The sequence below is a fragment of the Gorilla gorilla genome, chromosome 7 (genome assembly GCF_029281585.2).
Source record: "Gorilla gorilla gorilla isolate KB3781 chromosome 7, NHGRI_mGorGor1-v2.1_pri, whole genome shotgun sequence".
Taxonomy (NCBI): Eukaryota; Metazoa; Chordata; class Mammalia; order Primates; family Hominidae; genus Gorilla; species Gorilla gorilla.
In genome coordinates this window covers 104,956,914-104,984,573 of record NC_073231.2, presented here as the reverse complement: position 1 = coordinate 104,984,573, position 27,660 = coordinate 104,956,914, and the positions used below count along the sequence as shown (strand labels likewise).

The window sequence follows — 27,660 nt, the reverse complement described above, 5'->3', positions numbered from 1 at the left end:
CCAGTGGCTGCCGAGGGTGTACTGGGTCCCCCAACAGTGCCGGCCCACCGGCGCTGTGCTCGATTTCTCGCGGGGCCTTAGCTGCCTTCCCGCGGGGCAGGGCTCGGGACCTGCAGCCCGCCATGCCTGAGCCTCCCACCCACTCCATGGGCTCCTGTGCGGCCCGAGCCTCCCCAACGAGCACCACCCCCTACTCCACGGCGCCCAGTCCCATCGACCACCCAAGGGCTGAGGAATGCGAGTGCACGGTGCAGGACTGGCAGGCAGCTCCACCTGCAGCCCCGGTGCGGGATCCACTAGGTGAAGCCAGCTGGGCTCCTGAGTCTGGTGGGGACGCGGAGAGTCTTTGTATCTAGCTCAGGGATTGTAAATACACCAATCAGCACCCTGTGTTTAGCTCAAGGTTTGTGAATGCACCAATCGTCACTCTGTATCTAGCTGCTCTGGTGGGGCCTTGGAGAACCTTTATGTCTAGCTCAGGGATTGTAAATACACCAATCGGCACTCTGTATCTAGCTCAAAGTTTGTAAACACACCAGTCAGCACCCTGTGTTTAGCTCAAGGTTTGTGAATGCACCAATCGACACTCTGTATCTAGCCACTCTGGTGGGGCCTTGGAGAACCTGTGTGTCCAAACTCTGTATCTAACTAATCTGATGGGGACGTGGAGAACCTTTGTATCTAGCTCAGGGATTGTAAATGCACCAATCAGCGCCCTGACAAAACAGGCCACTCAGCTCTACCAATCAGCAAGATGTGGGTGGGGCCAGATAAAAGAATAAAAGCAGGCTGCCCGAGCCAGCATTGGCAACCCACTCGGGTCCCCTTCCACACTGTGGGAGCTTTGTTCTTTCACTCTTTGCAATAAATCTTGCTACTGCTCACTCTTTGGGTCCACGCTGCTTTTATGAGCTGCAACACTCACCGCGAAGATCTGCAACTTCACTCCTGAGCCCAGCGAGACCATGAGCCCTCCGGGAGGAACGAACAACTCCAGACGCGCTGCCTTAAGAGCTGTTAACACTCACTGCAAACGTCTGCAGCTTCACTCCTGAGCCAGCGAGACCACGAACCCACCAGAAGGAAGAAACTCCAAACACATCTGAACATCAGAAGGGACAGACTCCAGACGCACCACCTTAAGAGCTGTAACACTCACCGCGAGGGTCCGCAGCTTCATTCTTGAAGTCAGTGAGACCAAGAACCCACCAATTCCGGACACAATTTCATCATATAGCCAATACAGCCAAGGTTAAGTATACAAAATTAAAACTCAAGGATTTGTTTAAGTACTTAATTGAAAATTATATATGGACTAAAATGCCAAACACACGAATCCTCTACTGTACTACTGTAATATGATAAAACTAAAACTTTAAAAACTTCCTCAAAGGCTACTGAAATCAACCCAAGTAATATGAACTGCTATAAACTTTATAGCAAACTGGTAAATGGAGTCACATCACAATAGCCATATAAAAAAAAACTCTCTACCACATCCTGAAAGTATTCAAAAGTCCCATGTCACAGTAGAAGTATGAAAATGAAATGAAATATTCAAGACAAGAGTCAAGGCTTTATTTTCAAAAGTATTTAGTATTCTTGGCTGGGCGCAGTGGCTCACACCTGTAATCCCAGCACTTTGGGAGGTCGAGGTGGGAGGATCAATTTGAGGCCAAGAGTTCGAGACCAGCCTGGTCAACATGGTGAGACCCTGTCTCTACTAAAAATACAAAAATTAGCTGGGTGTGGTGGTGCACACCTGTAATCCTAGCTACTCGGGAGGCTGAGGCAGGAGAATCGCTTGAACCTGTGAAGTGGAGATTGCAGTGAGCCTAGATTGTGCCACTGCACTCCAGCCTGGGTGACAGAATGAGACTCTGTCTCAAAAAAAAAAAAAAAAAAAAGGATTTAGTACACTTAACACCAGTGAATGGTTTTCCTACGCATATTAATGCTATTCCCATTCTGCCTAACACCTTACTTCCTGAGACATTAAACGTATCCATTATGACTGTATTCAAACAAGCCAAAATATAAAAGAAAACTAGACAGCATGTGTAGCAAAGGCCCTTTTTCCAAAATATAACTATATCGGTAGTACACTGTAAATAACTTTTACATTACACTGGAAATGTGAGTTTTAACATATTGACAAGTAGAAATCGTGAAGAACTATTCCAATAAATTTTATGTCAGTATAGATGGTGACTATATTGATGACCAATGGTTTTGGTGAACATCCTTCTTGAGTATAGAGACTCACTTCATTTATCTATAAGCTGAATGTCAATGTTTTATGTTGACTGCATGTTAACCGATATTTGCATATATTGGGTTAAATAAAATATATTATTGACATAAAAAAACAAAGCAAATATTCTTAACACTGTAATCTGATATTAAATTTGTACCAATATTTTTTAAAATTGTACACTTCTATGTATTAATTGTGACAATAAATAAAAAAGCTTAAGTATAAAGCATTGAATCTGAAAATTATAAAGTATAAAGCATTGTAAAGTATAAAGTACATTTATAATCTTTATATCTAGGTTTTGAAAATATTTCTGCTACTCTCCATATAACATAAAACATTATGGTAGATCACTAAAATAATGGCCCCAATGAGTCACACTTCCCTGTGTCCACACCCTTTTGCAATGTGATCTGTTGTTCTTCCACCAAAGGAGCCATCCTTGAGAAAAAGGGCTTTGCAAAAACAACCAAGAAAACATGTTCTTCTAGTCTGCAATGGTCTGAAAACAGTCAAATGTTAACATCTTACATTTATGTACACTTGCAGGTGATCTAAAACTGGTATCTTGAAATTGGTTTATTTTTGCGTTACAGATACACAAATACTTAAAAACTTTATAACTTCAAATAAACTAATTAGGCCAAGAGTCTATTTGTGGAGTCCTCTAATCTTTTGATACATTACATGAAAATTAGTGCTTTTTTAGTACCTTTTTTTTTTTTTTTTTTTTTTGAGACAGGGTCTCACTCTGTCGCCTAAGCTGGAGTGCAGTGGCGCCATCACAGCTCACTGCAACCTTGACCTCCTGGGCTCAAGCAAATCTCTCACCTCAGCCTCCCAGGTAGCTGGCACGCAACCACAATGCCTGGCTAATTTTTGTATTTTTTGTAGAGCTGAGGTTTCACCACTTTTCTCAGGGGGGTCTCGACCTCCTGGGCTCAAGTGATCCACCCACCTCAGACTCTCAAAGTACTGAGATTACAGGCATTAGCCACGATACCCAGCCAGTACTGATTCTTAAATTCAACTTTTTATAGTTTTCTTTTGTTCATAAAACAGAAGTTGATTGTGTACACACTATTTCTATTTAAACTATACATCTCTGCTTGCTTAGCTAAAACATGTATTGTTCAACATTTGAGGTTATTGTTTGTATATACCTGCATTGGATGTATTACTTATTTTTTAAAAATTGAAAGAGCTGGGGAAAGCTACAAATAATTCACTTTACATAACCAGATGGACATACCCAGGAGATACTGCAAGTTCCACATCACCACAATACAACAAATATCACAATAATTTTTGGTTTCCCAGTACATATAATAAAAGTTATGTATACACTTATACTGTAGTCTATTAAGTGTGCAATAACATTATGTCAAAAAAACACTTATATACCTTAAATAAAAAGCACTTTATTGGCTGGGCACAGTGGTTCACACCTGTAATCACAGCACTTTGGGAAGCAAGGTAGGCAGATAGCTTGAGCTCAGGAATTCGAGACCAGCCTGGGCAACATGGCAAAACCCCATCTTACCAAAAATACAAAAAATTAGCTGAGCATGGGCATGTGTACCTGTGGTCCCAGTACTTGGGAGACTGAGATGGGAGAATCACTTGAGCCCAGGAGGTGGAGGTTGCAGTGAGCCGAGATCATGCCACTGCACTACGGCCTGGGTGACAGAGTAAGACTCTGCCCTCACCCCTTACAAAAAGTACTTTATTGCTAAAAAATGCTAATGACCATCTCAACCTTCAGCAAGTAATAATCTTTTTGCCTTGATGTTCATGGCTCCTTACTAATCAGGATGGTGGTTGCTAAAAGTGGTGGGGCTAGCTGCAGCAATTTCTAAAAATAAGACAACAATGAAGTTTGCCATACTGATTAACTCTTCCTTTCATGAAAGATTTCTCCACAGCAGGCAATGATGATTCATTGAGGTTTGATGGCATTTTAACAGTAGTAAAACTTCTATCAAAATTGGAGTCAATCCTCTCAAACCATGCCATTGCTTTATCAACCAAGTTTATAGAACTTTTTAAATTCTCTGTAATCATTTAACAATGTTCCCAGCATCTTCCCCAGGAGTAATTGCCATCTCCAGAAATCACTTTCTTTGCTCATCCATAAGAAGCAACTCCTCCTCCATTCAAGTTTTATCATGAGATTGTAGCAATTCAGTCATATCTTCAGACACCAATTCTAGTTCTCTTGCTATTTCCATTACATCTGCAGTTACTTCCTCCATGGAAGCCTTGAACCCCTCAAAGTCATCCATGAGGACTGAAATCAACTTCTTCCAAACTCTTGTTAATGTAAATAGTTTGACCTCCTTCTGTGAATCATAAATATTCTTAATAGCATCTAGATTGATGAATCTTTTCCAAAAGGTTTTCAATTTGCTTTGCCCAGGTCTATCAGAAGAATGGCTATCTATGGTAGCTATAAGCCTTACAAAATATATTTCTTAAATAATAAGACCCCAGAGTCAAAATTACTCTTGATCCACAGGCTGCAGAAAGAATGTCATGTTAACAGGCATGAAAACAACGTGCATCTCCCTGTACATCTTCATCACAGGTGTAGGGTGACCAGGAGCATTGTCCGTGAGCGCTAATATTTTGAGAGGAGTCTTTTCTGGGCAGTAGGTCTCCACAGGCTTAAAATGTTTAGTAAACCATGCCATAAACAGATGTACTGTCGTTGAGGCTTTGTTGTTCCATTTATAGAGCATGAGCAGTGAAGATTTAGCCTAATTCTTAAAGCACTTTGGATTTTCAGAATGGTAGATGAGCATTATCTTCAACTTAAAAAGTCACCAGGTACATTAGCCCCTAACAAGAGAGTCAGCGTCTTGTCCTGTCGCCCAGGCTGGAGTGCAACAGCCTGATCTTGGCTCACTGCAACCTCTGCCTCCCGGGTTCAGGCGATTCTCCTGCCTCAGCCTCCTGAGTAGCTGAGATTACAGGCACACACCACCACACCCAGCTAATTTTTTTGTATCTTTAGTAGAGATGGGGTTTCACCATGTTGGCCAGGCTGGTCGATCTCCTGACCTTGTGATCCACCCGCCTCAGCCTCCAAAAGAGCTGGGATTACAGGCATGAGCCACCGTGCCCGGCCGCCTTTTGAAGTTTTGAAGCAAGGCATTGACTTCTCCTCCCTAGCTATGTAAGTCCTAGATGGTATCTTCTTCCAAGAGAAGGCTATTTCATCTACATTGAAAATCTGTTTAGTGTAGCCACCTTCATCAATTAACTGAGCTAGATATGGATAACCTGCTCTAGTTTCTATCCCAGCACTTGCTGTTTCACCTTGCACTTTTATGTTATGGAGATGGCTTCTCTTACACTTCATGAACCAACCTCTGCCAGCTTCCAATTTTTCTTCTGCAGCTTTCTCAAGTCTCTCAGCATTTACAGAATTGAAGAGAGTTAGGGCCTTGCTTTTCATTTAAGGGAATGTTGTAGCTGGTTTGATCTGCTATCTGGACCACTCAAACTTTATATCAACAATATGGCTGTTTCACTTTCTTGTCATTCCTGTGTTCACTGGAGTAGCACTTTTAATTTCCTGGAGACTTTTCCTTTGAATTCACAACTTGGCTGTTTTGCAAAAGAGGCCTAGCTTTCTGGCCTCATCTTGGCTTTTGACACGCCTTCTTCATTAAGGTTAATTACTTCTAGCTTTTGATTTAAAGTAGAGTTATGGGACTCTTCCTTTCACTTGAACATTTACAGGCCATTGTAGGGCTATTAATTGGCCTAACTTCAATATTGTTGTGTCTCAAGGATTAGCATAAGGGAGAGAGAAGGGGGAACTGGTCAGTGGAGGACCCAGAACATACACAACATTTACTAAGTTCACCATCTTAAATGGGTGCACTTCTTGGTGCCCGAAAAACAGTTACAATAGCAACATCAAAGAACAGTGATGACAGATCACAATGCTAAAATAATAATGAAAACTTGTGAAATATTTGGATAATTACCAAAATATGACACAGAGACACTAAGTGAGCAAATATTATTGAAAAAATGGCACCAAAGCCTTGCTTAATGCAAGATTGCCACAAACCTTCAATTTGTTAAAAAAAAAAAAACACACACATATACACACACACACACAATTACTATGAAGTACAATAAAGTAATGCATGATAAAATGGCATATGCCTGTATTTAAAATAAATTTCCCTTGCATCAATAAATTGACATGAACTAAATAAAGGTGACATAAAAAAGTTTTAGGCCCTCTTTATGCCTCATTATGCCTCACACAAATGCTCCCTTCAAAAAAACATGAGTCTTCAAAGCGTCCATATTAAACTAAGTGTTCTTTCACATTGCTTATAAAAATTACCATCAATGATAAATAAAATTATTCAAAAGTTATGATTAACCATTCATTTATAAATATCAAGCTACTAATCTCACATAATTGAAAAATCTTTAAAATAAGTATATTTTTATTACTTACTTTAATTTATTGGAATAAATACATCTTATTTCTTATTTAAATCTTACCTTTTAGAGTACTATTTCTCTGAAATTACAACATCAAGAAAAAAGAAACTTATCTGATGATCCCAAAGCCAAACCCATGTTAACAAACAAGAAAATTCACTTTTCGTACCTTAAGATAGCAGTGTACATAACAATAATGAAGCAGGTTATCAGAAGGTTGAGTAAGGCTGCTGACCACATGCACCAACTGTTCAGCATACATTGGCACTGAATGTTCCAGATTAATTTTATCCACCAATATTCGAATGGATGGCAAAGGCCGAAGAGACTGGAAGTTTGTAGTATTCATGAAGTTACTTGAGTTCTAGAAAATAATAGTGTTCGCTTTATATTTTAAAAGTGGAGCAGTGACTGAGTTGCAATTCCCTCTATGCAAGCTTCAGATCTGCAGATTTGCAGTGATATCAAATCAATCTAGAAATGATGCCTTTCTACAGAACTCTCTTGCCATAACCAAATAACAAATGTCTTTCCATATATTTTAAATATGTCCCAGACTTCAAAGAATGCATATTTTTTGCAAAATTATCACTGCCCTTTCAGCTCAAGCTTTTTTTCTTTTTCAATCAACTGGAATAGTATCACTACATGCCTCAGTATGATGAAGATATTTTATTAAGCTTAATTATTCCAAAATGTTTTCTAGATATCCAAGAGTCAGCATCTTTTATTTCAATCTCTTTTATTCACATTTAGCTGACTAAAGAACTAAATGGACTACACCACACAACGTCAAAAACATTCACAATAAGCAATGTTTGCAGGTAAGAAAAATTCCTTATCTGTATCGTATCTACTAACAATACACATGTTAAGGGCTCATAAAGTCCTAAGAATCTTGAGGACGGCACAGTATTCTCAGTTTTACAGAATCTTTCTGAGCTTTCAAATAAATACAGGTAAGTTTCAAGATGTCCAGCGTATGTACCCTGAGTGGCAAATGATCCTTGTCCTAGAACTCACTCACTCACTCCCTTAAAATGCTCTACCTGTGGTTCTCAATGAGGAATGCCATGACTTCCCATCCAGAAGAATATGACAAAATGCAAGAAGAGCAGTTTCATTGCTTTGTCTGTCTTTCATTGTCACAATAATATTGGCCTTTAGCAGGTATTGGCCAAAGATGGTAAATGCTACATAATAATTCTCCAATCCAAAAAACCAAAAGTGCCATTACTGAGAATCACTGTGCTTAAAACTAAGTCGAAAATACAATCCTGATTTTTTACTCATTACTAATAATTTTAAAACCACCATTTATTTAGGAATTATGTTGCTTTTTTAAGTGACTTTCTTTGGGATTACTAAAAAATAACACAGAATAAAGCACACAAATCTGAAGGGTAGAGCTGAATGAATTTTTACATCTGTAACCACCACCCATCTGAAGCACCCTACAAGACTGTCCCATGTCCCTTTCAAGGCAATACTAAATCCTCCACAGACGTAGCCAATCACTTCAATTGCCATAGATTAGTTTTCTCTCTTCTTGAACTTCATATAAATGAAATCATACAGTATATAATTTTTTACTCAATATTACACCTGTGAGAATTATCTGTGTTGTTCTTTCAGTTCACACTTTTATCATTATGAAGTGGCTCTCTTTATTTCAGTAATACTTCTTACCTTAAAATCTACTTTATCTCTTAGTAAAATAGCCATGCTATCTTTCTTTTGGTTAATGTTCAAATGGTATATTTTTTCCATCCTTTTCCTTCAAACCTGTATCCTTACATTTTCCAGTTTCACAATTTAATTTGGTGCTTTTTTTTAATGGATTGAGGTCTCTTTGGAAATCTTCCACCTTTTTGTCTTTTTCCTTAAGCAATTAATCATAAACTTCATGTCTAACAACTCTAATACCTTAATCATCTCTAAGTCTATTTATATTATTGATTTTTTATTATATTTAATTCAATTGCTTCTATTTTTAGTATACCTCATAATTTTGTATCAAGCAGATGACATCATGGATAAAAAATTATAGAGGCTTTGATAATGCTATCTTCCCCTAAAGTAAGTTAACCATTCTTTGGCAAGCAGACAGAATACAAGTATATCATCATGGTCCTATCCAGGACTGGAATTAGGCTTTCTTAGACTAATCTATTTCAATCTGTACTTATTCCTAGGGTGTAGCCCTTATAAGGTCTCAAAGGAAGGCCCCAGGTGCTAATGTGGCAGGTCCTGAACTCTAATTGTAGATACACAGCACCATGCAAATAGTCAAATTTATACTTTGCTTTCTGCTTGGTTTCCTGAAGTCTTGCATTACACATGGGCAGCTTAGAAATTAGACAATAATCTGAAGGAAATTTTATACAAATTTGTGGGCTGCCTTCTGAGTAAGACCTCCTTGTTAGCATTTTTCCCTTTGACAGGCATACTGGAAGACCAGACATGGCTAACAAAAGAATCTCTAAGCTTGAAGATATCTCAGTAGAAACTGCCAAAACTGAAAAGCAAACCAAAAAAAACCCGGAATATTTCAGAACTGTGGGCAACTACAAAAGATGTAACATACACGTAATACGAATTCCACAAGAGAAGAAAAGACAGAAAGAAACAGAAGAAACATCTGAAACAATAATGACCGTGAGTTTCCTCAAATTAATGTCAGACACCAAACTAGAAACCCAGGAAACTCAGAGAACACCAAGCAGGATAAATGCCAAAAAAAAAAAAAACCTACACACAGACACATCATTTTCAAATCATAGAAATCAAAGATAAAGTCACCCAAAAAAATCCACAGAAAAAAATACATGTTACTTATAGAGGAGCAATGATATGAATTATACCTGACCTCCACTCAAAAACAATGTAAGCAAGAAGAGAGTAAAACAAAGTATTTTAAGAGGAAAAAACCCACAAACCTAGAATTCCATACCCTATGAAATTATCCTTCAAAAGGAGAAAAAAAGACTTTCTCAGACAAAAAAAAAAATTCAGAGAATTTGTTTCCAGTATATCTGCCTTACTAATGTGTTAAAAAAATTCTTCAGAGAGAAGAAAAATGATAAAGATCAGAACTTCACATCTACATAAAAAAAACAGCATCAGAAAAGGCATAAGGTAAAAAAAGACTTTTAATTTTTGTTATTCTTAATTGATCTAATACATAAATTTTGTCAAAATAATAATAGTAATAAGTAATTATGTATGATTGTGTGTGGCAGGCTTATGAATGCTTATATAAAAATAAAATGAATTACAGCAATGATACAAGAAACAGGATGGCAGAATTAGTATTTCTTTTATTATAAGAAACTCTGACTACCTGTAAAGTGGTATGGTGTTATTTGAAAGTGGACTTGAATTAGTTGTAAAAATATAATGCAAATTCTAGGACAAACACTAAAAAGAAGTATAACAGGTAGGTTAATAGAGGAGAGAAAATCGAATAATATAAAATGCTCAACTAAAACCACAAAAGGCCAAAAAAGAGTGGAAAAAAAAAATCAGGAACAAATAACAAGGGCAAAAAATAGAAAATGGCAAGAAGTATGGTTGATGTTAGTCCAATTATATCAATAATAACTTCATAACAATGGTCTAATTGCATCAATTAAAAGACAGATTGTCAAGGCAGCTGAAGATACAAGACCCAACTATATATTGTCTACAAAAAAACCTACTTTTTAAAAAAATTTTTCTTATGTATTTATTTGAGACAAGGTCTCACTCTGTCACCCAGGCTGGAGTGCAAGTGGTGTGATCATTGCTCACTGCAGCCTCAACCTTCAGGGCTCAGGTGATCCACTCACCTCAGCCTCCCAAGTAGCTGGTACTACAGGCACACACCAGCATGCCTGGCTAATTTTTGTATTTTTTTGTAGAGACAGGGTTTTACCCAAGCCTGGTCTCAAACTCCTGGGCTCAAGTGATCAGTCCACTTCTACCTCCCAAAGCACTGGGATTACAAGCATGAGCCACCACACCCAGCCAAAACTCACTTTAAATATGTAGACACTTGTAGATTAAAAGAAAATAGAGAAATACATACCATACTAAAACTAATCAAAAGAAAGTAGGAGTGGCTATATTAATTTCAGACAGAAGAAAAATCAGACCAGGGAAAGCTATCAGATATAAAGAAGGGATTACATAATGATAAAGGCGTCAATTCCATAAAAAGACATAACAGTCCCTAACATGGATGTGCCTAAAGACACAGTGCCAAAAAAATTAAGCAAAATGTGATAAAATTTCAAGGAAAAAATCCGACAAACCCACTGTTTTGGTTGGAGACTTCAATATCCCTCTATCAGATATAATCAGTTCCAGCAGACAGAAAATCAATAAGGACATAATTGAACTTATAATCAACCGGATATAATAGACATCAATGGACTGCTTCATACAGCAACAACAGAGTACACATTCTTCTAAAGCTTACGTAGAACATTCACCAACACAGACACATTCTAAGCCATAAAACACACCTAAACAAATTTAAAAGAAATCATACAATGTCTGCTATCAGACCATAATGGAATTAAACTAAAAATCAGTAACATAACTAAAAAATGGCAAAATACTTGGAGATTAAATAACATACTTCTAAAGAACACAAGTCAAAGAAAAAAATCTCAAGAGAAATACAAAATACTTTGAATTAAATGAAAACAAAAATCCAACTTATTGAAATTTGTAGCATGCAGTGAAAGCAATGCTTAGAGGTAAGTTTATAGTATTGAGTTCATATATTACAAAAAAGGAAAATCTAAAATCAATCACCTAAGCTTACACTTCAGGAAATTAAATAAATCCAAAATAAGAAGAAAAGAATTAAAATCAAAACAGAAATCAATGAAATTGAAAACAGAAAATCAATAGAGAAAATAAACAAAACCAAAAGCTAGCTCAATAAAAATCAGTAAGCCTTTCTAGCCAGGCTAAGAAAAAGAGTAAGAGAATACAAATTCCTAATGTCAGAAATGAAAGAGGAACATTGTTACAAATCCCAAGGACACTAAAATGATAATTTTTAAAATACTAAAAACAGGCCAGGTGCGGTAGCTCACGCCTATAAACCCAGTACTTTGGGAGGCCAAGGTGGGCAGATCACCTGAGGTCAGAAGTCCAAGACCAGCCTGACCGACATGGAGAAACCCCTTCTCTACTAAAAATACAAAATTAGCCAGGCATGGTGGCGCATGCTTGTAATCCCAGCTACTCAAGAGGCTGAGGAAGGAGAATCGCTTGAACCCGGGAGGTGGAGGTTGCTGTGAGCCAAGATCATGCCATTGCACTCCAGCCTGGGCAACAAAAGTGAAACTCCATCTCAAAAAAAAAAAACAAAGAAGTACTATAAACAACTCTATACCTACAAATTTGATAACCTAGATGAGATGGACCAATTCGTAAAAGATACAAGCTGATGACCTTGGGTATAACGATGACCTTTAGATATAACACAAAAGGCACAATCTATAAAACAAAGAATTGATAAGCAGGACTTCACTAAAAATTCAAAATTTCTGCTCTGCAAAATACAGGAAAATTAAAAGACAAGCCACAGATTGGGGGAAAATATTTGCAAAAGACCTATCTGATAAAGGACTGTTACCCAAAATATACAAGGAATCCTTAAAATTCAATATTAAGAAAACAAACAACTCTTAAAAAATGGGCAATAGATCTGAAGAGATACCTCGCCAAAGAAGATATACAGATGGCAAATAAGCATATGAAATGATGTTTCCATATGTCATCAAGGAAATAAAAATCAAAACAATAAGACACCATTACACATGTCGTAGAATGGCAAAGAACCGAAGCACTGACAACATCAAATGTTGGTAGGGATGTGGAGAAACAGGAACTCTTATTCACTGCTGGCAGGGATGCAAAATCATACAGCCACTTTGGAAGACAATTTGGCAGCTTCTTACAAAACTAAACATACTTTTAGCATACAATCCATCAATCACACTCCTTGGTATTTACCCAAAGGAGTTGAAAACATGCCCACACCAAAACGTGCACGTGGATGTATATGCCTGTTTTACTCACAACTCTCAAAACTTGAAAGCAACCAAGATGTCCTTCAGTAGGTGAATGGATAAGTAAATTGTGGTACATCTGTAATGGAATATTAGTAAGTGCAAAGAAGAAATCAGCTATCAAGCCATGAAAAGCCAAAGAGGAAACTTAAATCCATATTACTAAGTAAAAGAAGCCAATGTGAAAAGGCTACATACTATATTATTCCAACTATATGACAGTCTAGAAAATGCAAAACTGTGAGGACAGTAAAAAGATCAGTGGTTGCCAGTGGTTAGGGAGAGGTAGGGATGAATAGGCAGAGCACAAAGGATTTTTTGGGAATTGAAACTACTCTATGTGATATTGTTATAGTAGATAATTATACATTTGTCAACACTCACAGAATATAAAACACCAAGAGTGAACCCTAATGTAAACTGTGGACTTTGGGTGATACTGATGTGTCAACACAGGTTCATCAATTATAACAAACATACTACTCTGTTGAGGGATGTTGACAACGGGGGAAGCTATGTATGTGGGGGGAGTCAGTTTATGAAAACTCTCTGTACCTTTCACTCTGCTTTGTGAATCTAAAACTGCTCTAAAAAATAGTATCTATTTTAAAAATTAGATGATAGCAAAAACAGAAATGACAAAATGCAGACATATTTTAATTGTCTCCAGTGAAATTTTCTCTACATGATCTCTTAATCGTAATACACTACCATACTTAATGAGTGGCCAGTAGGGAGCAAAAATAAAGTTAATGCATATAGTTAATTCCCTCACATAACTTCTTTAAAGTTAGGACACTTTTTATTTCTATGATTATCACTGTCAGCGGACACCAACCTTTCTGGCATCAGAGATTAATTTCATTGAAGACAATCTTTCCACAGACAGGAGAAGGGGTATGGTTTCAGAATGAAATTGTTCCACCTCAGGTCATTAGGTATTAGATTCTCATAAGGAGTGCCAACCTAGATCCCTTGCATGCACAGTTCACAATAGAGTTTGTGCTCCTATGAGAATCTAATGCCATCGCTGATCTCACAGGAGGCGGAGCTCAGGTGGTAATGCTCACTCACCTGCCATTCACCTCTTTCTCTGCAACCCAGTTCCTAACAGGCAACTGACCAGTACTGGTCCGCATCCCAGGAGTTGGGGACCCCTGATCATTATATGAACATCAAAAGAAATATATCAAAAAAAAAAAAAAAAAACACATAGGCCAGGTGTGGTGGCTCACACCTGTAATCCCAGCACTTTGGAAGGCTGAGGCAGGTGGATCACCTGAGGTCAGGAGTTCAAGACCTGCCTGACCAATATGGTGAAATCCCGTCTCTACTAAAAATACAAAAATTAGTCGGGTGTGGTGGCATGCGCCCATAGTCCCAGCTACTCAGAAGCCTGAGACAGGAAAGTTGCATGAACCGAGGAGGCATAGGTTGCAGTGAACTGAGATTTCACCACTGCACTCTAGCCTAGGCAACAGAGCGAGACTCTGTCTCAAAAAGCAAACAAACGAACAAATAAGGCCTTGTATGTATAAGTCAAACTCAGAAAGCAATACATTGTATATGGACCATAAACAAATATTAAGCATTCTCAACAATTACAGCAGACATCACTCAGTTCCTAATACACGCAAAATAGTTTACATGCATTATTTCAATGAAAATTTAAAATAATCCTAGGAGCTAAGTACTATGGTGGGACTAGTCTGTACCAGCATCCTGATAATGTTACACAAATCCATGCCATGAAGGCAATACTCAACCACAGCAGACCTTGGTAGAATATCCTGTGATCCTCTAAAAACAAAGGATCATATGTGGTCTTGTGAGGAGCTGCTAAAAGAGCATTTCTCATTCACCTTCCCATCTTGAGAGAGGCGGCCATGAAACATTTTCTCATCAGCATTCCTCATTCAGCTGAGTTATGGGCTTTCCACATATGCGCTAAGCTACACCACTGCTTAGCTGCAGTGTGAAACTGAATTGTTGCCAACAGGGTGCCCCACCATGCACCAATAGAAGTCATTTGGCCCTTTGGTTACAGGTTGTCCTATGGAACAAGGGACAGGGGAGCTGGCACCATTACTGACTTTGCTTCTGCTGTCTATGTAAGTAATAAACTGTCTGAATCTAGGCAGGCTGACAGTTTTACTGGCTAAAACTAAAATAGTCAGGCTGCTTGAAAAAATACAATTGTTTTCTTTTTGAGAAGAGAAAATCAAGGCTTAGAGATATAAAGTAATTGTCTATGGCATTATAGCTGGTATATGGCCTGACTTCTAGGCCCATATTCTTCAACATTTCTTTATACACTCTCAAGATTAAGTTTATTTTATTAAAAATATAAATTTAAAATTACATTTTAAAAATTAACGGTTAATTTTTAGTTCATAGTTACATTGCTTTTACTTCATCATGGATAACTATATAAGCAGATACTTTTATCTTTTTCTTTTTCTTTTTTTTGAGACAGGGTCGCACTGTGACACCCAGGCTGAAGTGTAGTGGCGTGATCATAGTTCACTGCAGCCTCAAACTTCTGGGCTCAAGCAATCCTCCCACCTCAGCCTCCTGAAGAGCTGGGAATACAGGCATGTGCCACCGTGCCAAATTTTTTTTAGAGACAAGGTATTGCTGTTGCCTAGGCTGGTCTCAAACTCTTGGCCTCAAGTGTGCATCCTGCCCCAGCCTCCTGAATTGCCAGGATTACACACTCAAGCCACTGTGCCCGGCTGCAGATATTCTTTCAGTAAATGACAAAAAAAAAAAAAAAAAAAAATCCATATATGAGGGGAAAAAAAATATAGCAAATCACAAAATATACCTTTTCTCCCATAATGACAGGTAGTAAATGGTCCAGCAAGTTGAATTCAGCCATGGAAATTGTGCAGGTACATTTGAGGAGAGTAACACTTGTATGTCGAGTAGGAATATATTCCTCCAGAAAAGCCACCTCTTCAGGATTCAGTATTGTTTCATTTTCATCCTTAATATCTAAAATTAAAATGATAAAAAATTAATAAAGAATATTTTCAAATAATATTCTTAAACAACTGAAAAATGAATTAGTTCTCCAAACTATAAGGTCAAATCCTGTTTTTCTTTTCAACAATGAAGCAGGTATAAAACAATAAGTTACCTTTAACAAATATAAGTTGCACTATTCTCAAATGTAAATGTATCTTTGTTATATAAAAATTTACCAGTTTTTTATTTTAATATATCTTTAAGAAATCCCCAATTTCTTTCTTTAAAAGAGTAACAGCTTTTGGTCAGTAAAATACCATTGAGATAATGTAAAGGCAAGACACAGACTGAGAGAAAATATTTGCTACAGATAGATGGGGAGGGGGAAGATCCAGCTCCATGAGGGACTTGTATCCACAGCATATTAAAAACAAAAATTTTAAAAACTCCTAAAAATTGTTAAGAAATAGACAATCTCACACCTGTAATCCCAGCACTTTGGGAGGCTGAGGCAGGTAGATCATCTGAGGTCAGGAGTTCGAAACCAGCCTGGCCAACATGGTAAAACCCCATCTGTACTAAAAATGCAAAAATTAGCTGGGCATGGTGGCAGGTGCCTGTAATCCCAGCTACTCGGGAGGCTGAAGCAGGAGAATCTCTTGAACCCGGGAGACAGAGGTTGCAGTGAGCCGAGATCACGCCACTGTACTCCAGCCTGGGCAACAAAGCGAGACTACATCTTAAATAAATAAATAAATAAGACTACGTACCTTCCTTTATGCTCTTGTTCCCCCTTCCTCCTGATTAAAATTACACACTATAATGGTGACCCAATTCTGACCAGGTATATATGGCATATCTCTGGGGTTGGCAGAACAATAAAATAGAAGGAATCTGGGTCTAAGACAACCTCATAAAACAGTTTCCCTGGAATACTGACCGACCTGGACTTTTCCATGAGAAAAATAAATAACACCAATAGATCTATATTAAAAGAGTCAAGGGCCAGCACAGTGGTTCATGCCTATAATCCCAGGACTTTGGGAGGCCAAGGCAAGATTGTTTGAGCCCAGGAGTTCAAGATAAGCCTGGGCAACATAGTAAGACTTCATCTCTACAAAAAAAAAAAGATTAGCTGGGCTTGGAGGTGCACACCTATGGTCCCGGCAACTCAGGAGGCTGAGGCAGGAGACTCACTTGATTTTAGGATATCAAGGCTACAGTGAACCATGATCACACCACTGTATTTCAGCCTAGGTGACAAAGTGAGACCCCATCTCCAAACAAAAACAAAACGAAACAGCCAACCCAATATTCCATTAGAGATATATGTAAATGAAAGTTATAATGAGGTTATTTCTAACCTAAGCAAATGTTCCCTCAAAACCAAAATGAATAACTTCTCCCTCCAATATAAAGGTTTACCATAGAGTTACAGTAATTAAGTCAGCATGGTACTGACAGTGGGAAATACCACAGGTCTACTAACTGAAAACAAACTAGAGGACTCAGAAACAGACCCACACAAATATGCTCAATTGATTTTTGACAAAGGTAAAAAACCAGTTCAATAAAGAAAGGATGGTGCTAGTGCAACTGAAAATTCAAAGACACATAAATAAACCCCTATCTAAACCTCACTCCTTATGTAAAAAATTAATTCAAAATGATGACATACTTGAGTATAAAATGAAAAATATTAAAACTTTCAGATTAACCCAATTAATCTGAGCAAAAGACATATGCAGTTCACTGAAGAAATAAAAATGGCAAATAAGCACATAAAAAGATGTTCAACATCATTAGCCAATAAGGAAACACAACTTTAAAACCACAATGAGATGGCAGATTGCTAATTAAAACTACACATCTATCAGAATGGCTAAAATAAAAAGCAGTGACAAAACAAAATGCTGGGAAGATGTAAAGAAGCTGGATCACACAGTCATTGTTGGATGGTAATGTAAAATGGTATGGCCACTCCTGAAAACAGCTTGGTAGTTTCTTTAAAAAAAATAATAAACATGCAACTACCATATGACCCAGCAATTTATCCTGAAGAAATGTTTACACAAAAACCAGTACACAACTGTTCAGAGCAGCATTATTTGTAATAGCCCAAAACTAGAATAATCCCAAATATTCTTCCATAAGTGAGGGAATTAACAAACTATAGTATATGTATACAATGGAATACTACTCAGCAGGAAAAGAAACAAACTACTGATACATGCAACAACTTGAATGAGTCTCCAGAGAATTATGCTCAGCAAAATAAGTCAACCTCAAAAGCTTACATACTGTATGATTTCACTTATTTAACATTGTTGAAATGACAAAATTTTAGAAATGGAAGACAAAAGTTTCCAGGGGTTATCCCTAGCCCCTGGAAAAGAGGGAGGAGAAAGGAACATGGTAGGGAAGTGGGTGTGGTTGTAAGAGAGCAACATGCCAGATCCTTGTGGTATTGGAACTGTTCATTTTCTTGACCATGGTAGTGAACACACAAACCTACAAAGGTGATGAAATTGTATAGAACTTAATAAACATGCACACAAATGAGTGCAAGTAAAACTAGGAAAATCTAAATTTTTTAAAATGAAAACATATGCCAACCGTACTATTTACTATTAAAATAATAAGTTAGTAACTTCCTATTCGAAACTTACCGATGATTTCCCATCACATTTAGAATAAAATCCAGACTACGTGGTCCCTAAAACCCAACAAGGTGATTGATGTCTACCTCTATGACTTACAAACATTTATTGTGCTTCAGCTATTCTAGCCTGTTTGTATCCCTGTATATTGCCAAACTGTTCCTACCTCAAGGCTCTTGCACTTGTCTACATAAAACCCTCTTTTCACAAATATATGCATGATTCACTCCCTTACATCATTCACAAGTTAGCTCACATATAAACTTCTCCAGAGAAAACTTTCCTAAAGTCCCTACTAAAACAGCTCTCCCCTCCTTCTGTTTCTAGCACTCTTGCTCACACTTTCTTTTATTTTTCTTCTCTAGTATTTATCAATGACTGAAATATTTTAACTTGTTTACTATTTGTCTACCCCGTGAGGATATAAGCTCCATGAGACCAAAGGCTTTGTATGTCTTGTTTGCTATACTATCCTAGCACATAAAGAATGTCTGGCACAGGGTAGGCATTCAAGTAAGGTATAATAAATGAATGCATGAATGTGTCAAGCACTTACTGTACACTGGGTTAAGTGCTTTTACGTACACTATCTCATTTAGTGCTCAGAACAATCATTGGAAGTAGGTCCTATCAGTGTATCATTTAAGGTAACAGTAAAGTTGCTGGGACAAAAGTAAAGTAATAGAAATTTCAACAAAAACAGCAGCTTTTTTTTTTTTTTGAGACAGGGTCTTGTTGTGTTGGCCAGGCTGGAGCACAGTGGCACAATCACAGCTCACTGCAACCTCAACCATTCAGGCTCAAGCAATTCTCCCTGCTCAGCCCGGAGACCACAGCCATGTACCACCACACCCAACTAATTTTTTTTTTTTTTAATCTTTTGTAGAGACTGGGTCTTGCCATGTTGCCCAAGTTGGTCTCAAACTCCTGGGCTCAAGCAATCCTCCTGCCTTGGCCTCCCTAACTACTGGGATTACAGGTATAAGTGACCATGCTCAGTCCTTATTTCTCTTTCATGAAACAATCTGAGTCTAAAGGATCCAGGGCTGACATGGTGCCATCACAGTACTGAGGACCTAGGTGCTTTTTATCTTCCTACTCTGTCATCCTCAGCATGCAGCTTTAATCTCAGGATCTAAAATGGCAGGTCCAGCCCATACCATTGTATTTATTTTCCAGCCAGAAGAAAGAAGAGAAGAAGGAAGGCATGCTCTTTTTCTTTTAAAGTCATGGCCCAAAACATCACATAAAGTTCTGCTCCCATCCCAGTAGACAGAAACTAGTCATATGACTATCCCTTAAATGTATAGTCTTTATTTCTGTTACAGAAATTTCTATTACTATGAAAAAGGATGGATATTGAGGAGACAATTAGCCATCTCTGTCACAGTAACTAAACGTATTATAGAGACAGAGAAATGAAACATCAAAGATGTTAATTAAATTTCTTATGGATACTAAGAAGTGAGGGTCAAATTTTAAACCATAGTCTGACTCCACAGGGTGAGTTCTTCATTATCTTATACTTCCTCATTACACTATTATGCTCTACTCTAGAGTTGCTTTACTGCTTTAAAAAGGAATTCGTATTTTATGAAACTATGACAACCATAGCTATCTACCATGTAGAAAAAATTAGTTGTACAGCAATTTTTTCTAAACCAGCAGTGCCTAAGTTTTCTTCAATGTTAAATTTGTGTGTTTAGAGCCCAATTTTGTATCTGGCTCCTTAGAATCCATTAATGTGAAAAACAAAAAAAGTCATATTTACAAGTATCCACTAGAAAAAGTATCAAAAAGGTAAAACAATAAAATACTGACAAATACTGGCAAATAAAGTACTTGTGCAATAATTTTCAAATCTTGATCTCTCCAACTTCTACACACAAGTTTATTCTTTAAACAGCTACATATATCAAAGTCCTTGCAAACAGGCAAATTACACTAAAAACGTAAAGTTAGCAAGACAACACAAATTGGATTATATAATTCTTCTCAAAACAAATGGCAAAAGATTCAAAATTAATCCAGAAACAAACCTGATTTTAGCCTGCTATATGGTTCATATTCATGTTCCAAGGCACACACAATCATTTTCAAAATCCTATGCACCGCACTGCTATCCAAACGAAAATCAAGAGGACCTATAACAAGGCTTTTGGTGGACTTCTCCTGAACTGTTCCCAAATCTTCACTTTTCCCTGAAGAAAAGTCTTGTTGATTTGTGGAACCTAAAAGAAGTCAAATTTTATATTTTAAGCATCAATTGGATATACCAAGTAAATATTTTAAAATCGCTCTTCTCTCATTTTTATAGCTTGTAGCTTCATGCCTTAAAACAAATTCCCAATCAGCTGCATACAGAGAGCCCTGCTGATTTGTATTTCTCTATGCATATAATAAATTACTGATAAAAAGCAATTCATTAAAATTTATTCCTGTTATTTAATATTATAACAAGCAATATAAAATCAAAGTTGTCATTCTTAGAAAATTATTCTGCAAAACCTAATTGGCTTATATCTAGTAATTCTATACACAATATGCATTGACTGAGAGGGGGTACTTTGGAGGAAACTCCATTTTACTAATTTATCTTAGTAAATTATCTTAGTCTATTGAAAATTGGGTTATTTAAGTAACATGATCACAGGGTGCCTTGAGAGTTTTATAATGACCGTGGAAATGAACAGTAGGTATTACCTGCTTTGAACTTTTTCTAGAATAGATTCATTATGGCGATGTTCCATGGTACAGAATCCTACTTCCTAGATTCCTCATCTCCTCATACACTGTTTTCTAAATAAGATATTGGCCCCAAGTATAGGCATGTGTCATTATCTAATATGAACATCTCTTAAATGAGAGTTTTTTTGTATACATGAATCCATTATTGTGATAAAAATGATTTTTAATTTATAATGCATTTTGTTTATTCAGACAAAAAGAAGAAAGATTTTTCCAGGATTTAATAACCTTAGAAACTAGAAAGGCCTACTTACACAAAACTTTTATATCTATAACTTCTAATACTTTTATACAAAAATATATTTCCATTATTTCATGCAAAGGAGTACAGCTCAATCTTTAGTCTTCATCATATGAACAAAAATGAATTAGATTAATTGATTGATTGATTTTTATTTATTTATTTTTGAGACAGAGTCTCAGTCACCCAGGCTCAAGTGCGGTGGCGCGATCTCGGCTCACTGAAAGCTCCGCCTCCTGGGTTCATGCCATTCTCCTGCCTCAGCCTCCCGAGTAGCTGGGACTACAGGCGCCCACCACCACGCCCGGCTAATTTTTTTTTTTTTTTTTTTTTTTTAGTAGAGACAGGGTTTCACCATGTTAGCCAGGATGGTCTCAATCTCCTGACCTCATGATCCGCCCACCTCGGCCTCCCAAAGTGCTGAGATAACAGGAGTGAGCCACCATGCCTGGCCAAAAATTAATTAGATTTATTACTCACATATTTTTAACCAGATGACTTAGTGCAAAGATTATTTTAAAGTTGACTATATAATACAAGTAAAAATCTATAAGCCCAATGTCACATCAAATAAAACATACAAAGTTAATCTTATACATATTTTGTAAGATGTATGATTAATACTGACTCACATTAGGAATTAGGTATAAATAACATACCATTCACATCAAAACCATTACTTTTCATAGCTAAAACCATTATATTTCTAGAATTACATGTAAGACAGAATGAGGTAACTTAAAGATAGAACTTCGGTTACAAATCAAAATACTCAAAAAGCAATAAAAATGCCCTGCTATGGGTCCTTTAGGGGATAATAGACTCCCTAAATGATGTCACTGTATAACAAGCCTCTTCTTTTAGACACAAAATTGTCTCTAAAATAATACAGGCCAATGCCCCCCATAATGAAAACTGAATATAATGCAGTTTAAATTTGGATACCATGGCTTGTCTGAAATGTAAAAACACAACTGGCTTTTATCTGTATATTTTCAGCTATTTACTTGTGCCCACCTTTCATGCATCTGGCCACTCCAGCTCCCTGAATGTTTGGCTGCTCTTATTAAGAGTCAAGACTCTTTCTCAATTCTTGCCCTTCAATTCAATAACTTAATTGTTTCAGATTTATCTCCTATTGTATCTCTAAAATTGGTTATCTCTAAAATCTTCCTGTTGTACATTACAATTTCAGCTATCTACTTTAGGGTCCATAACATTTGTAATAACCCCCTTAAACAGAAAAGACTGGAAAGGTAGTCATTACAACATTAACAAATATTTACACAATTATATTAATAATAAATATTTCCATTTAGTTTTTAAAACATCACTTGCTTTCAAGTACCATAAAAAAAAGTAAAATAATTGTCAGAAGATGCTTATCTTGTGGAACACAAGGTTCAAACTTTTACTGGTGTCTATAAGAAGCTCATGGGCAAAAGATGTTAATTTTTCCAGAGTTTCAGTTGTAAACAAAAATGACTACATAAAGTATACTCACAAAGAAGGAGAAGGAGGAGGAGGAGGAGGAGGGTGAGGAAGGGGAGAAGGACGGGGAGGAGGGGGAGGAAGGCAAGGTGGGGGAGGAGGAGGAAGGGGAGGAGGAGAAGAGAAGGGGAGGAGAGGGAGGAAGCAGCAGCAGCAGCAAGAAGAAAGGAGGAGGAGAAGGAGGAGAAGAAGAGAAGCAGCAGCTTATCATCAATACCAAATAGTAGCACAGGAAACTTAATTTTTATTTATATGCCATAGTATAATGTGGACAAGATACTATTTTATCATTTATTACAAGAAAAATAAATAATAGAAGCTTCCTTTATTACTGTATTTACTAGTTTCTTTTTTTTTTTTTTTTTTTTTTTTTTTTGAGACAGAGCTTCACTCTTATTGCCCAGGCTGGAGTGCAGTGGTACGATCTCAGCTCACTGCAACCTCCACCTTCCGGTTTCAAGTGATTCTCCTGCCTCAGCCTCCCAAGTAGCTGGGATTACAGGCGCCTGCCACCACCCCCGGCTAATTTTTGTATTTTTAGTAGAGAAGGGGTTTCACTATGTTGGCCAGGCTGGTCTCGAACTCCTGATCTCATGGTCTGCCCACCTCAGCCTTCCAAAGTGCTGGGATTACAGGCATAAGCCACCGCGCTCGGCCTAGTTTCTTACATTAATTAGAATACTGCCATGAACTTACTTAAAACATACAAAATCAAATCCGCCTTCAAACTATCAGGATTCACTACAAACTTCGTAAAAATATTGGCTCAATATGTGTTTAGATATTTACTTAATAAAATTTAGGGCACTTTTTGATAACGTAGACTATAGAAACAAAAAAAAAGTTGTCACAAAAAAAACAAGAGTTTTAGATAAAGTTTTTTTTTTTAAGTATTTACAAGTAACCTCTTATAGGAACTCATTACTTTTCCTAGCTCATTAATACTTAAAATTCTACAAATTTATTGTTTCAGGTAAACCAAGAAAGAAAGAAATATCAACAGAGGGCCGGGCGCAGTGGCTCACACCTGTAATCCCAGCACTTTGGGAGGCTGAAGCGGGTGGATCACGAGGTCAGGAGATCGAGACCATCCTGGCTAACATGGTGAAACCCTGTCTCTATTAAAAATACAAAAAGTTAGCCAGGCGTGGTGGTGGGCGCCTGTAGTCCCAGCTACTGGGGAGGCTGAGGCAGGAGAGTGGCATGAACCCGGGAGGCGGAGCTTGCAGTGAGTCGAGATTGCAACACTGTACTCCAGCCTGGGTGACAGAGCAAGACTCGGTCTCAAACAAAAAAAAAAAAAAAAAGGAAATATCAACAGAGTAGTTATAAATGTAGGCTCTAGAGCTGGATAGGTTGGGTTCAAACCCCACATACTGTGTATGATCTTGGTTCTTGTTACTTTACCTGTATTGGGTTTGCTGTTTCCTCATCTGTAAAATGGGGATAAACCAAAAGCAAGACAGTGGTTCTCATGAATCTCAAAACAGCAATCTCCTCCAGTAAAGGAGGCAGAGTGTGGTAGAAAAGAAACACATAGGAGGCTTACTGGATGCTAACAATGTCCTATTTCTTGGTGTGCGTGGAGAATACACAGGTGTTCAGTTTTAAATTCTTTGCTGTTCTGTACATGTGTAATATTCAATATTTTGTTTTAAAAGTTAAGGACTATGATATCTGTAACACTGTATAGTATTCATGGAAGTGAAAAACATGAAAAACCCAAAAGTTAACAAACTACTGCCTTCTCAGAAGTAATATATAAACAATCTAACAAACATAAATCATGTTTCTATCTTTTAAAAACTGCAGGAGAGGCATATATACAAATAAAGATGTTCTGTGCTAGGTTTCCTTTGCTTAAAAGGTAACTACTACATACTCCACCTCCTCACAAGACATGGAATCCACAGCACATGCATAAGACATTATATTGAACAAGAGGAAACCTAGCAGTTTACAAGTGGCAACTACAACACTACAATAACTTGCAACGCTATTAGAACATAAGACTTCTGAGTTGCACTTTCATATATATAACTGGCTAAGGAATATTTACACTTCAATGTCCACAGTTATCTCAAAACTCATCTTTTCCTCCAAAAATTTTCCTCTTATTTAGCTTTCTTAATAGTTATCACTATCCACCAAGTAACTCAAGACCAGAATCTAGTAAACTATTTAAATTTTGTTTTTAAACAAACCAATGTCAGGCCCATGAAAATTATCAGCAGAGAATTAAATCCCTGTGATTGCAGTAGAAACTATAGGACTACAATGAAAGCAGGAAGACCAGTAAGAACGCTTTAGAACCTGGCTGAGTGCGGTGGCTCACGCCTATAATCCCAGCACTTTGGGAAGCCAAGGTGGACGGATCACTTGAGATTAGGAGTTCAAGTCCAGCCTGGCCAACATGGCAAAACCCCATCTCTACTAAAAATACAAAAATTAGCCAGGCATGGCAGCGCATGCCTGTAGTCCCAGCCACTTAGGAGGCTGAGGCATGAGAATCACTTGAACCAGGGAGGCAGAAGTTGCAGTGAGCCGAGATCATGACACTGCACTCTGAGCAACAGAGCAAAACTCTGTCTCAAAAAAATATATATATATTAGAACCTAGAGATGATGGTACATATGAACTAAATGCTAGTCCATATGGTAACAGTGATACCACTGTTATCATCTGTGGACCAGATGGCTAGGAGCGAGGGAAAAGGTGTGTCATGATGACTCCCAGGTTTCTGGCTTGAGCAACAAGAAGAGGATAGTACGATTTTCAAAGAAGAGAAGCCTAAAAATAGAGAAGCAGAGGTAGTAAGTGGTCATAGGAATATTTATTAATAACTCAATTTTGGACAAAATCAGTTTTGAGATATCTGAAAGACACAAAGGTAAAAACGTCAAGTATGCATTGGATATTTAATTCTGAATCTTAGAGAACTTTGGACTATAAAATGCAAATTTGGGTATCAACAACATATGGAAAGTACTTAAATCCATGGAAAAGAATGAAATTAACTTGGGAGAAAGTTTAGGGAAAGAAATTAAGGATTGACCAATGAAAACATCAACATTTAGAAACCATTCCAAAAGCAGAAGCCAGAAATTTACTGCTCTTTCCTTCTTTCTTCATCAAAAACAAATTTACTTCAAGATCAACCCTGCGAAGTTTTAATCTCACAAGCAAAAGTTGTCATTTTTTTTTTTTACCCACACTTCTTCTAGTTCTCTATACTATTCTTCTTAACATGCTACGTTATAATCATTTACTTAAATGCCTAGTTCAACACCACCTATTGGCTCCTTGGGAAATGCTTTGGTTTTCATTGCATTCATGTGTACCTAACATATCACCTAATACACTGAAATCATTTCTATAAAACATGAAAAATTCACCAAAAAAAACTGTGAACCTATTTTTGCTAACTTTTCAACATAAAAATCACTGAAATAGTAAGTATATCATATATTGATATAGAAGTAAAAAAAAGTGTTGAAATGTTTTAAATGTCATTTATTTCCAAAAAATAGAAAATAATACAATAATAAGGTACATAATAAAATAATACAATCTATGCATCTAAAGTCTCTGGAAGATTTTCTATTTTTCTGATTGATACAACACATTCTTTTTAATTAAAAATTAGTATCACCTTCAAAGTGTATTTAGAATAGAAAAGGTTTATTCTTTTTAAAAATTTAATGTAATATAAAATTTGATATATCAGAATCATAATATATGGTACACATGAGAACTAATTCTAACAGGTTATACAAAATGTCTTCAGTCAGCTGTATAAAGAACGGATTTGAAATGACAAGAATCTAAGACAATTCTAACATGATGTTAAAATTAAACCACTCCCCAAAGTACTAGAAGATAAATCTTATGTAGCAGAGTACAACCAGTCAAGGACCAACGGATTCTGAGGAAGGCTTTGTTTCAGTTGTTCAAGAAATGGCAAACATAAAGGAAAGAAGCCAATACCTTTGCCACTAGTGTTCTCCATTGTATACAGGTAATCCATATAAAAAGCCCCAAACCGTTGCATTCCAGCTATCTCAGTGTATGTCTCCTGCCAACGAAGCAATGCAAACAGAATAAACATTGTATAAAAGAAACTTTTGAGCTTAAAGCTTGATAGGTTAGACACATATCTTTATATAGAATGTATAACAACACAAAGGATGACCAAAAGAACAGAGGTTATTCCAAGAATTTACTTCTAAGAAAGGTAATATTCCATCTATTACAGACCACACAAAAAAGACATCCATACTTTTATGAGACATTTTGACCACTTTATTAATCATGTCTAGTTAATAAATACCTACAATGGAGGAGACAGTACACTCCTGACCTTTATCACTATCACAAAACTGTCTAATAATGTATACTCTCAAATAGAATTAATCCTTAAATACTTCATATCATGAAACAATTCAAACACTAAAGATACACTGAAATATTCTAAATGTTTGTTAATTATGCAAGTCAACATTAAATATTTTAACAATGGAAGTAAATCTTGATAAAAAAGTGTAAAATGTAAATTATCCTATTGCGTTAATCTTCAGGTAATTATCTGAATTTTTAACTGATTTCATAAATGTATTAATATTCCATAAACATATTAATATATTCTTACATTTAAAAAACAGTAAGAAGTATACATAGTAAAAAGGTAAATTCCTCATTTCTTTACATCAATCCCACACATTAAAAGTAACAAAAATTAACAGAGGTAA

General features: G+C 36.9%; 1 protein-coding gene across 35 annotated transcripts in view; it reads right to left on the bottom strand.

Annotated features, from left to right (window-relative positions):
- VPS13B (vacuolar protein sorting 13 homolog B) overlaps nt 1-27,660 on the bottom strand; it is an 869,944-nt gene that overhangs the window by 721,305 nt on the left and 120,979 nt on the right. For all 35 annotated transcript variants that reach the window (XR_008667630.2, XM_031013639.3, XM_055348088.2 and 32 more), the window contains exons 12-15: nt 26,900-26,987; nt 20,471-20,662; nt 15,629-15,798; nt 6,900-7,094 (exon numbers count right to left, since the gene is read on the bottom strand). Coding sequence is in view for 34 of the 35 variants with exons in the window: in XM_031013639.3 (XP_030869499.3) it covers nt 6,900-7,094; nt 15,629-15,798; nt 20,471-20,662; nt 26,900-26,987 (645 nt within the window). In the remaining variant the exon portion in view is untranslated. The remainder of the gene's footprint in view (nt 1-6,899; nt 7,095-15,628; nt 15,799-20,470; nt 20,663-26,899; nt 26,988-27,660) is intronic.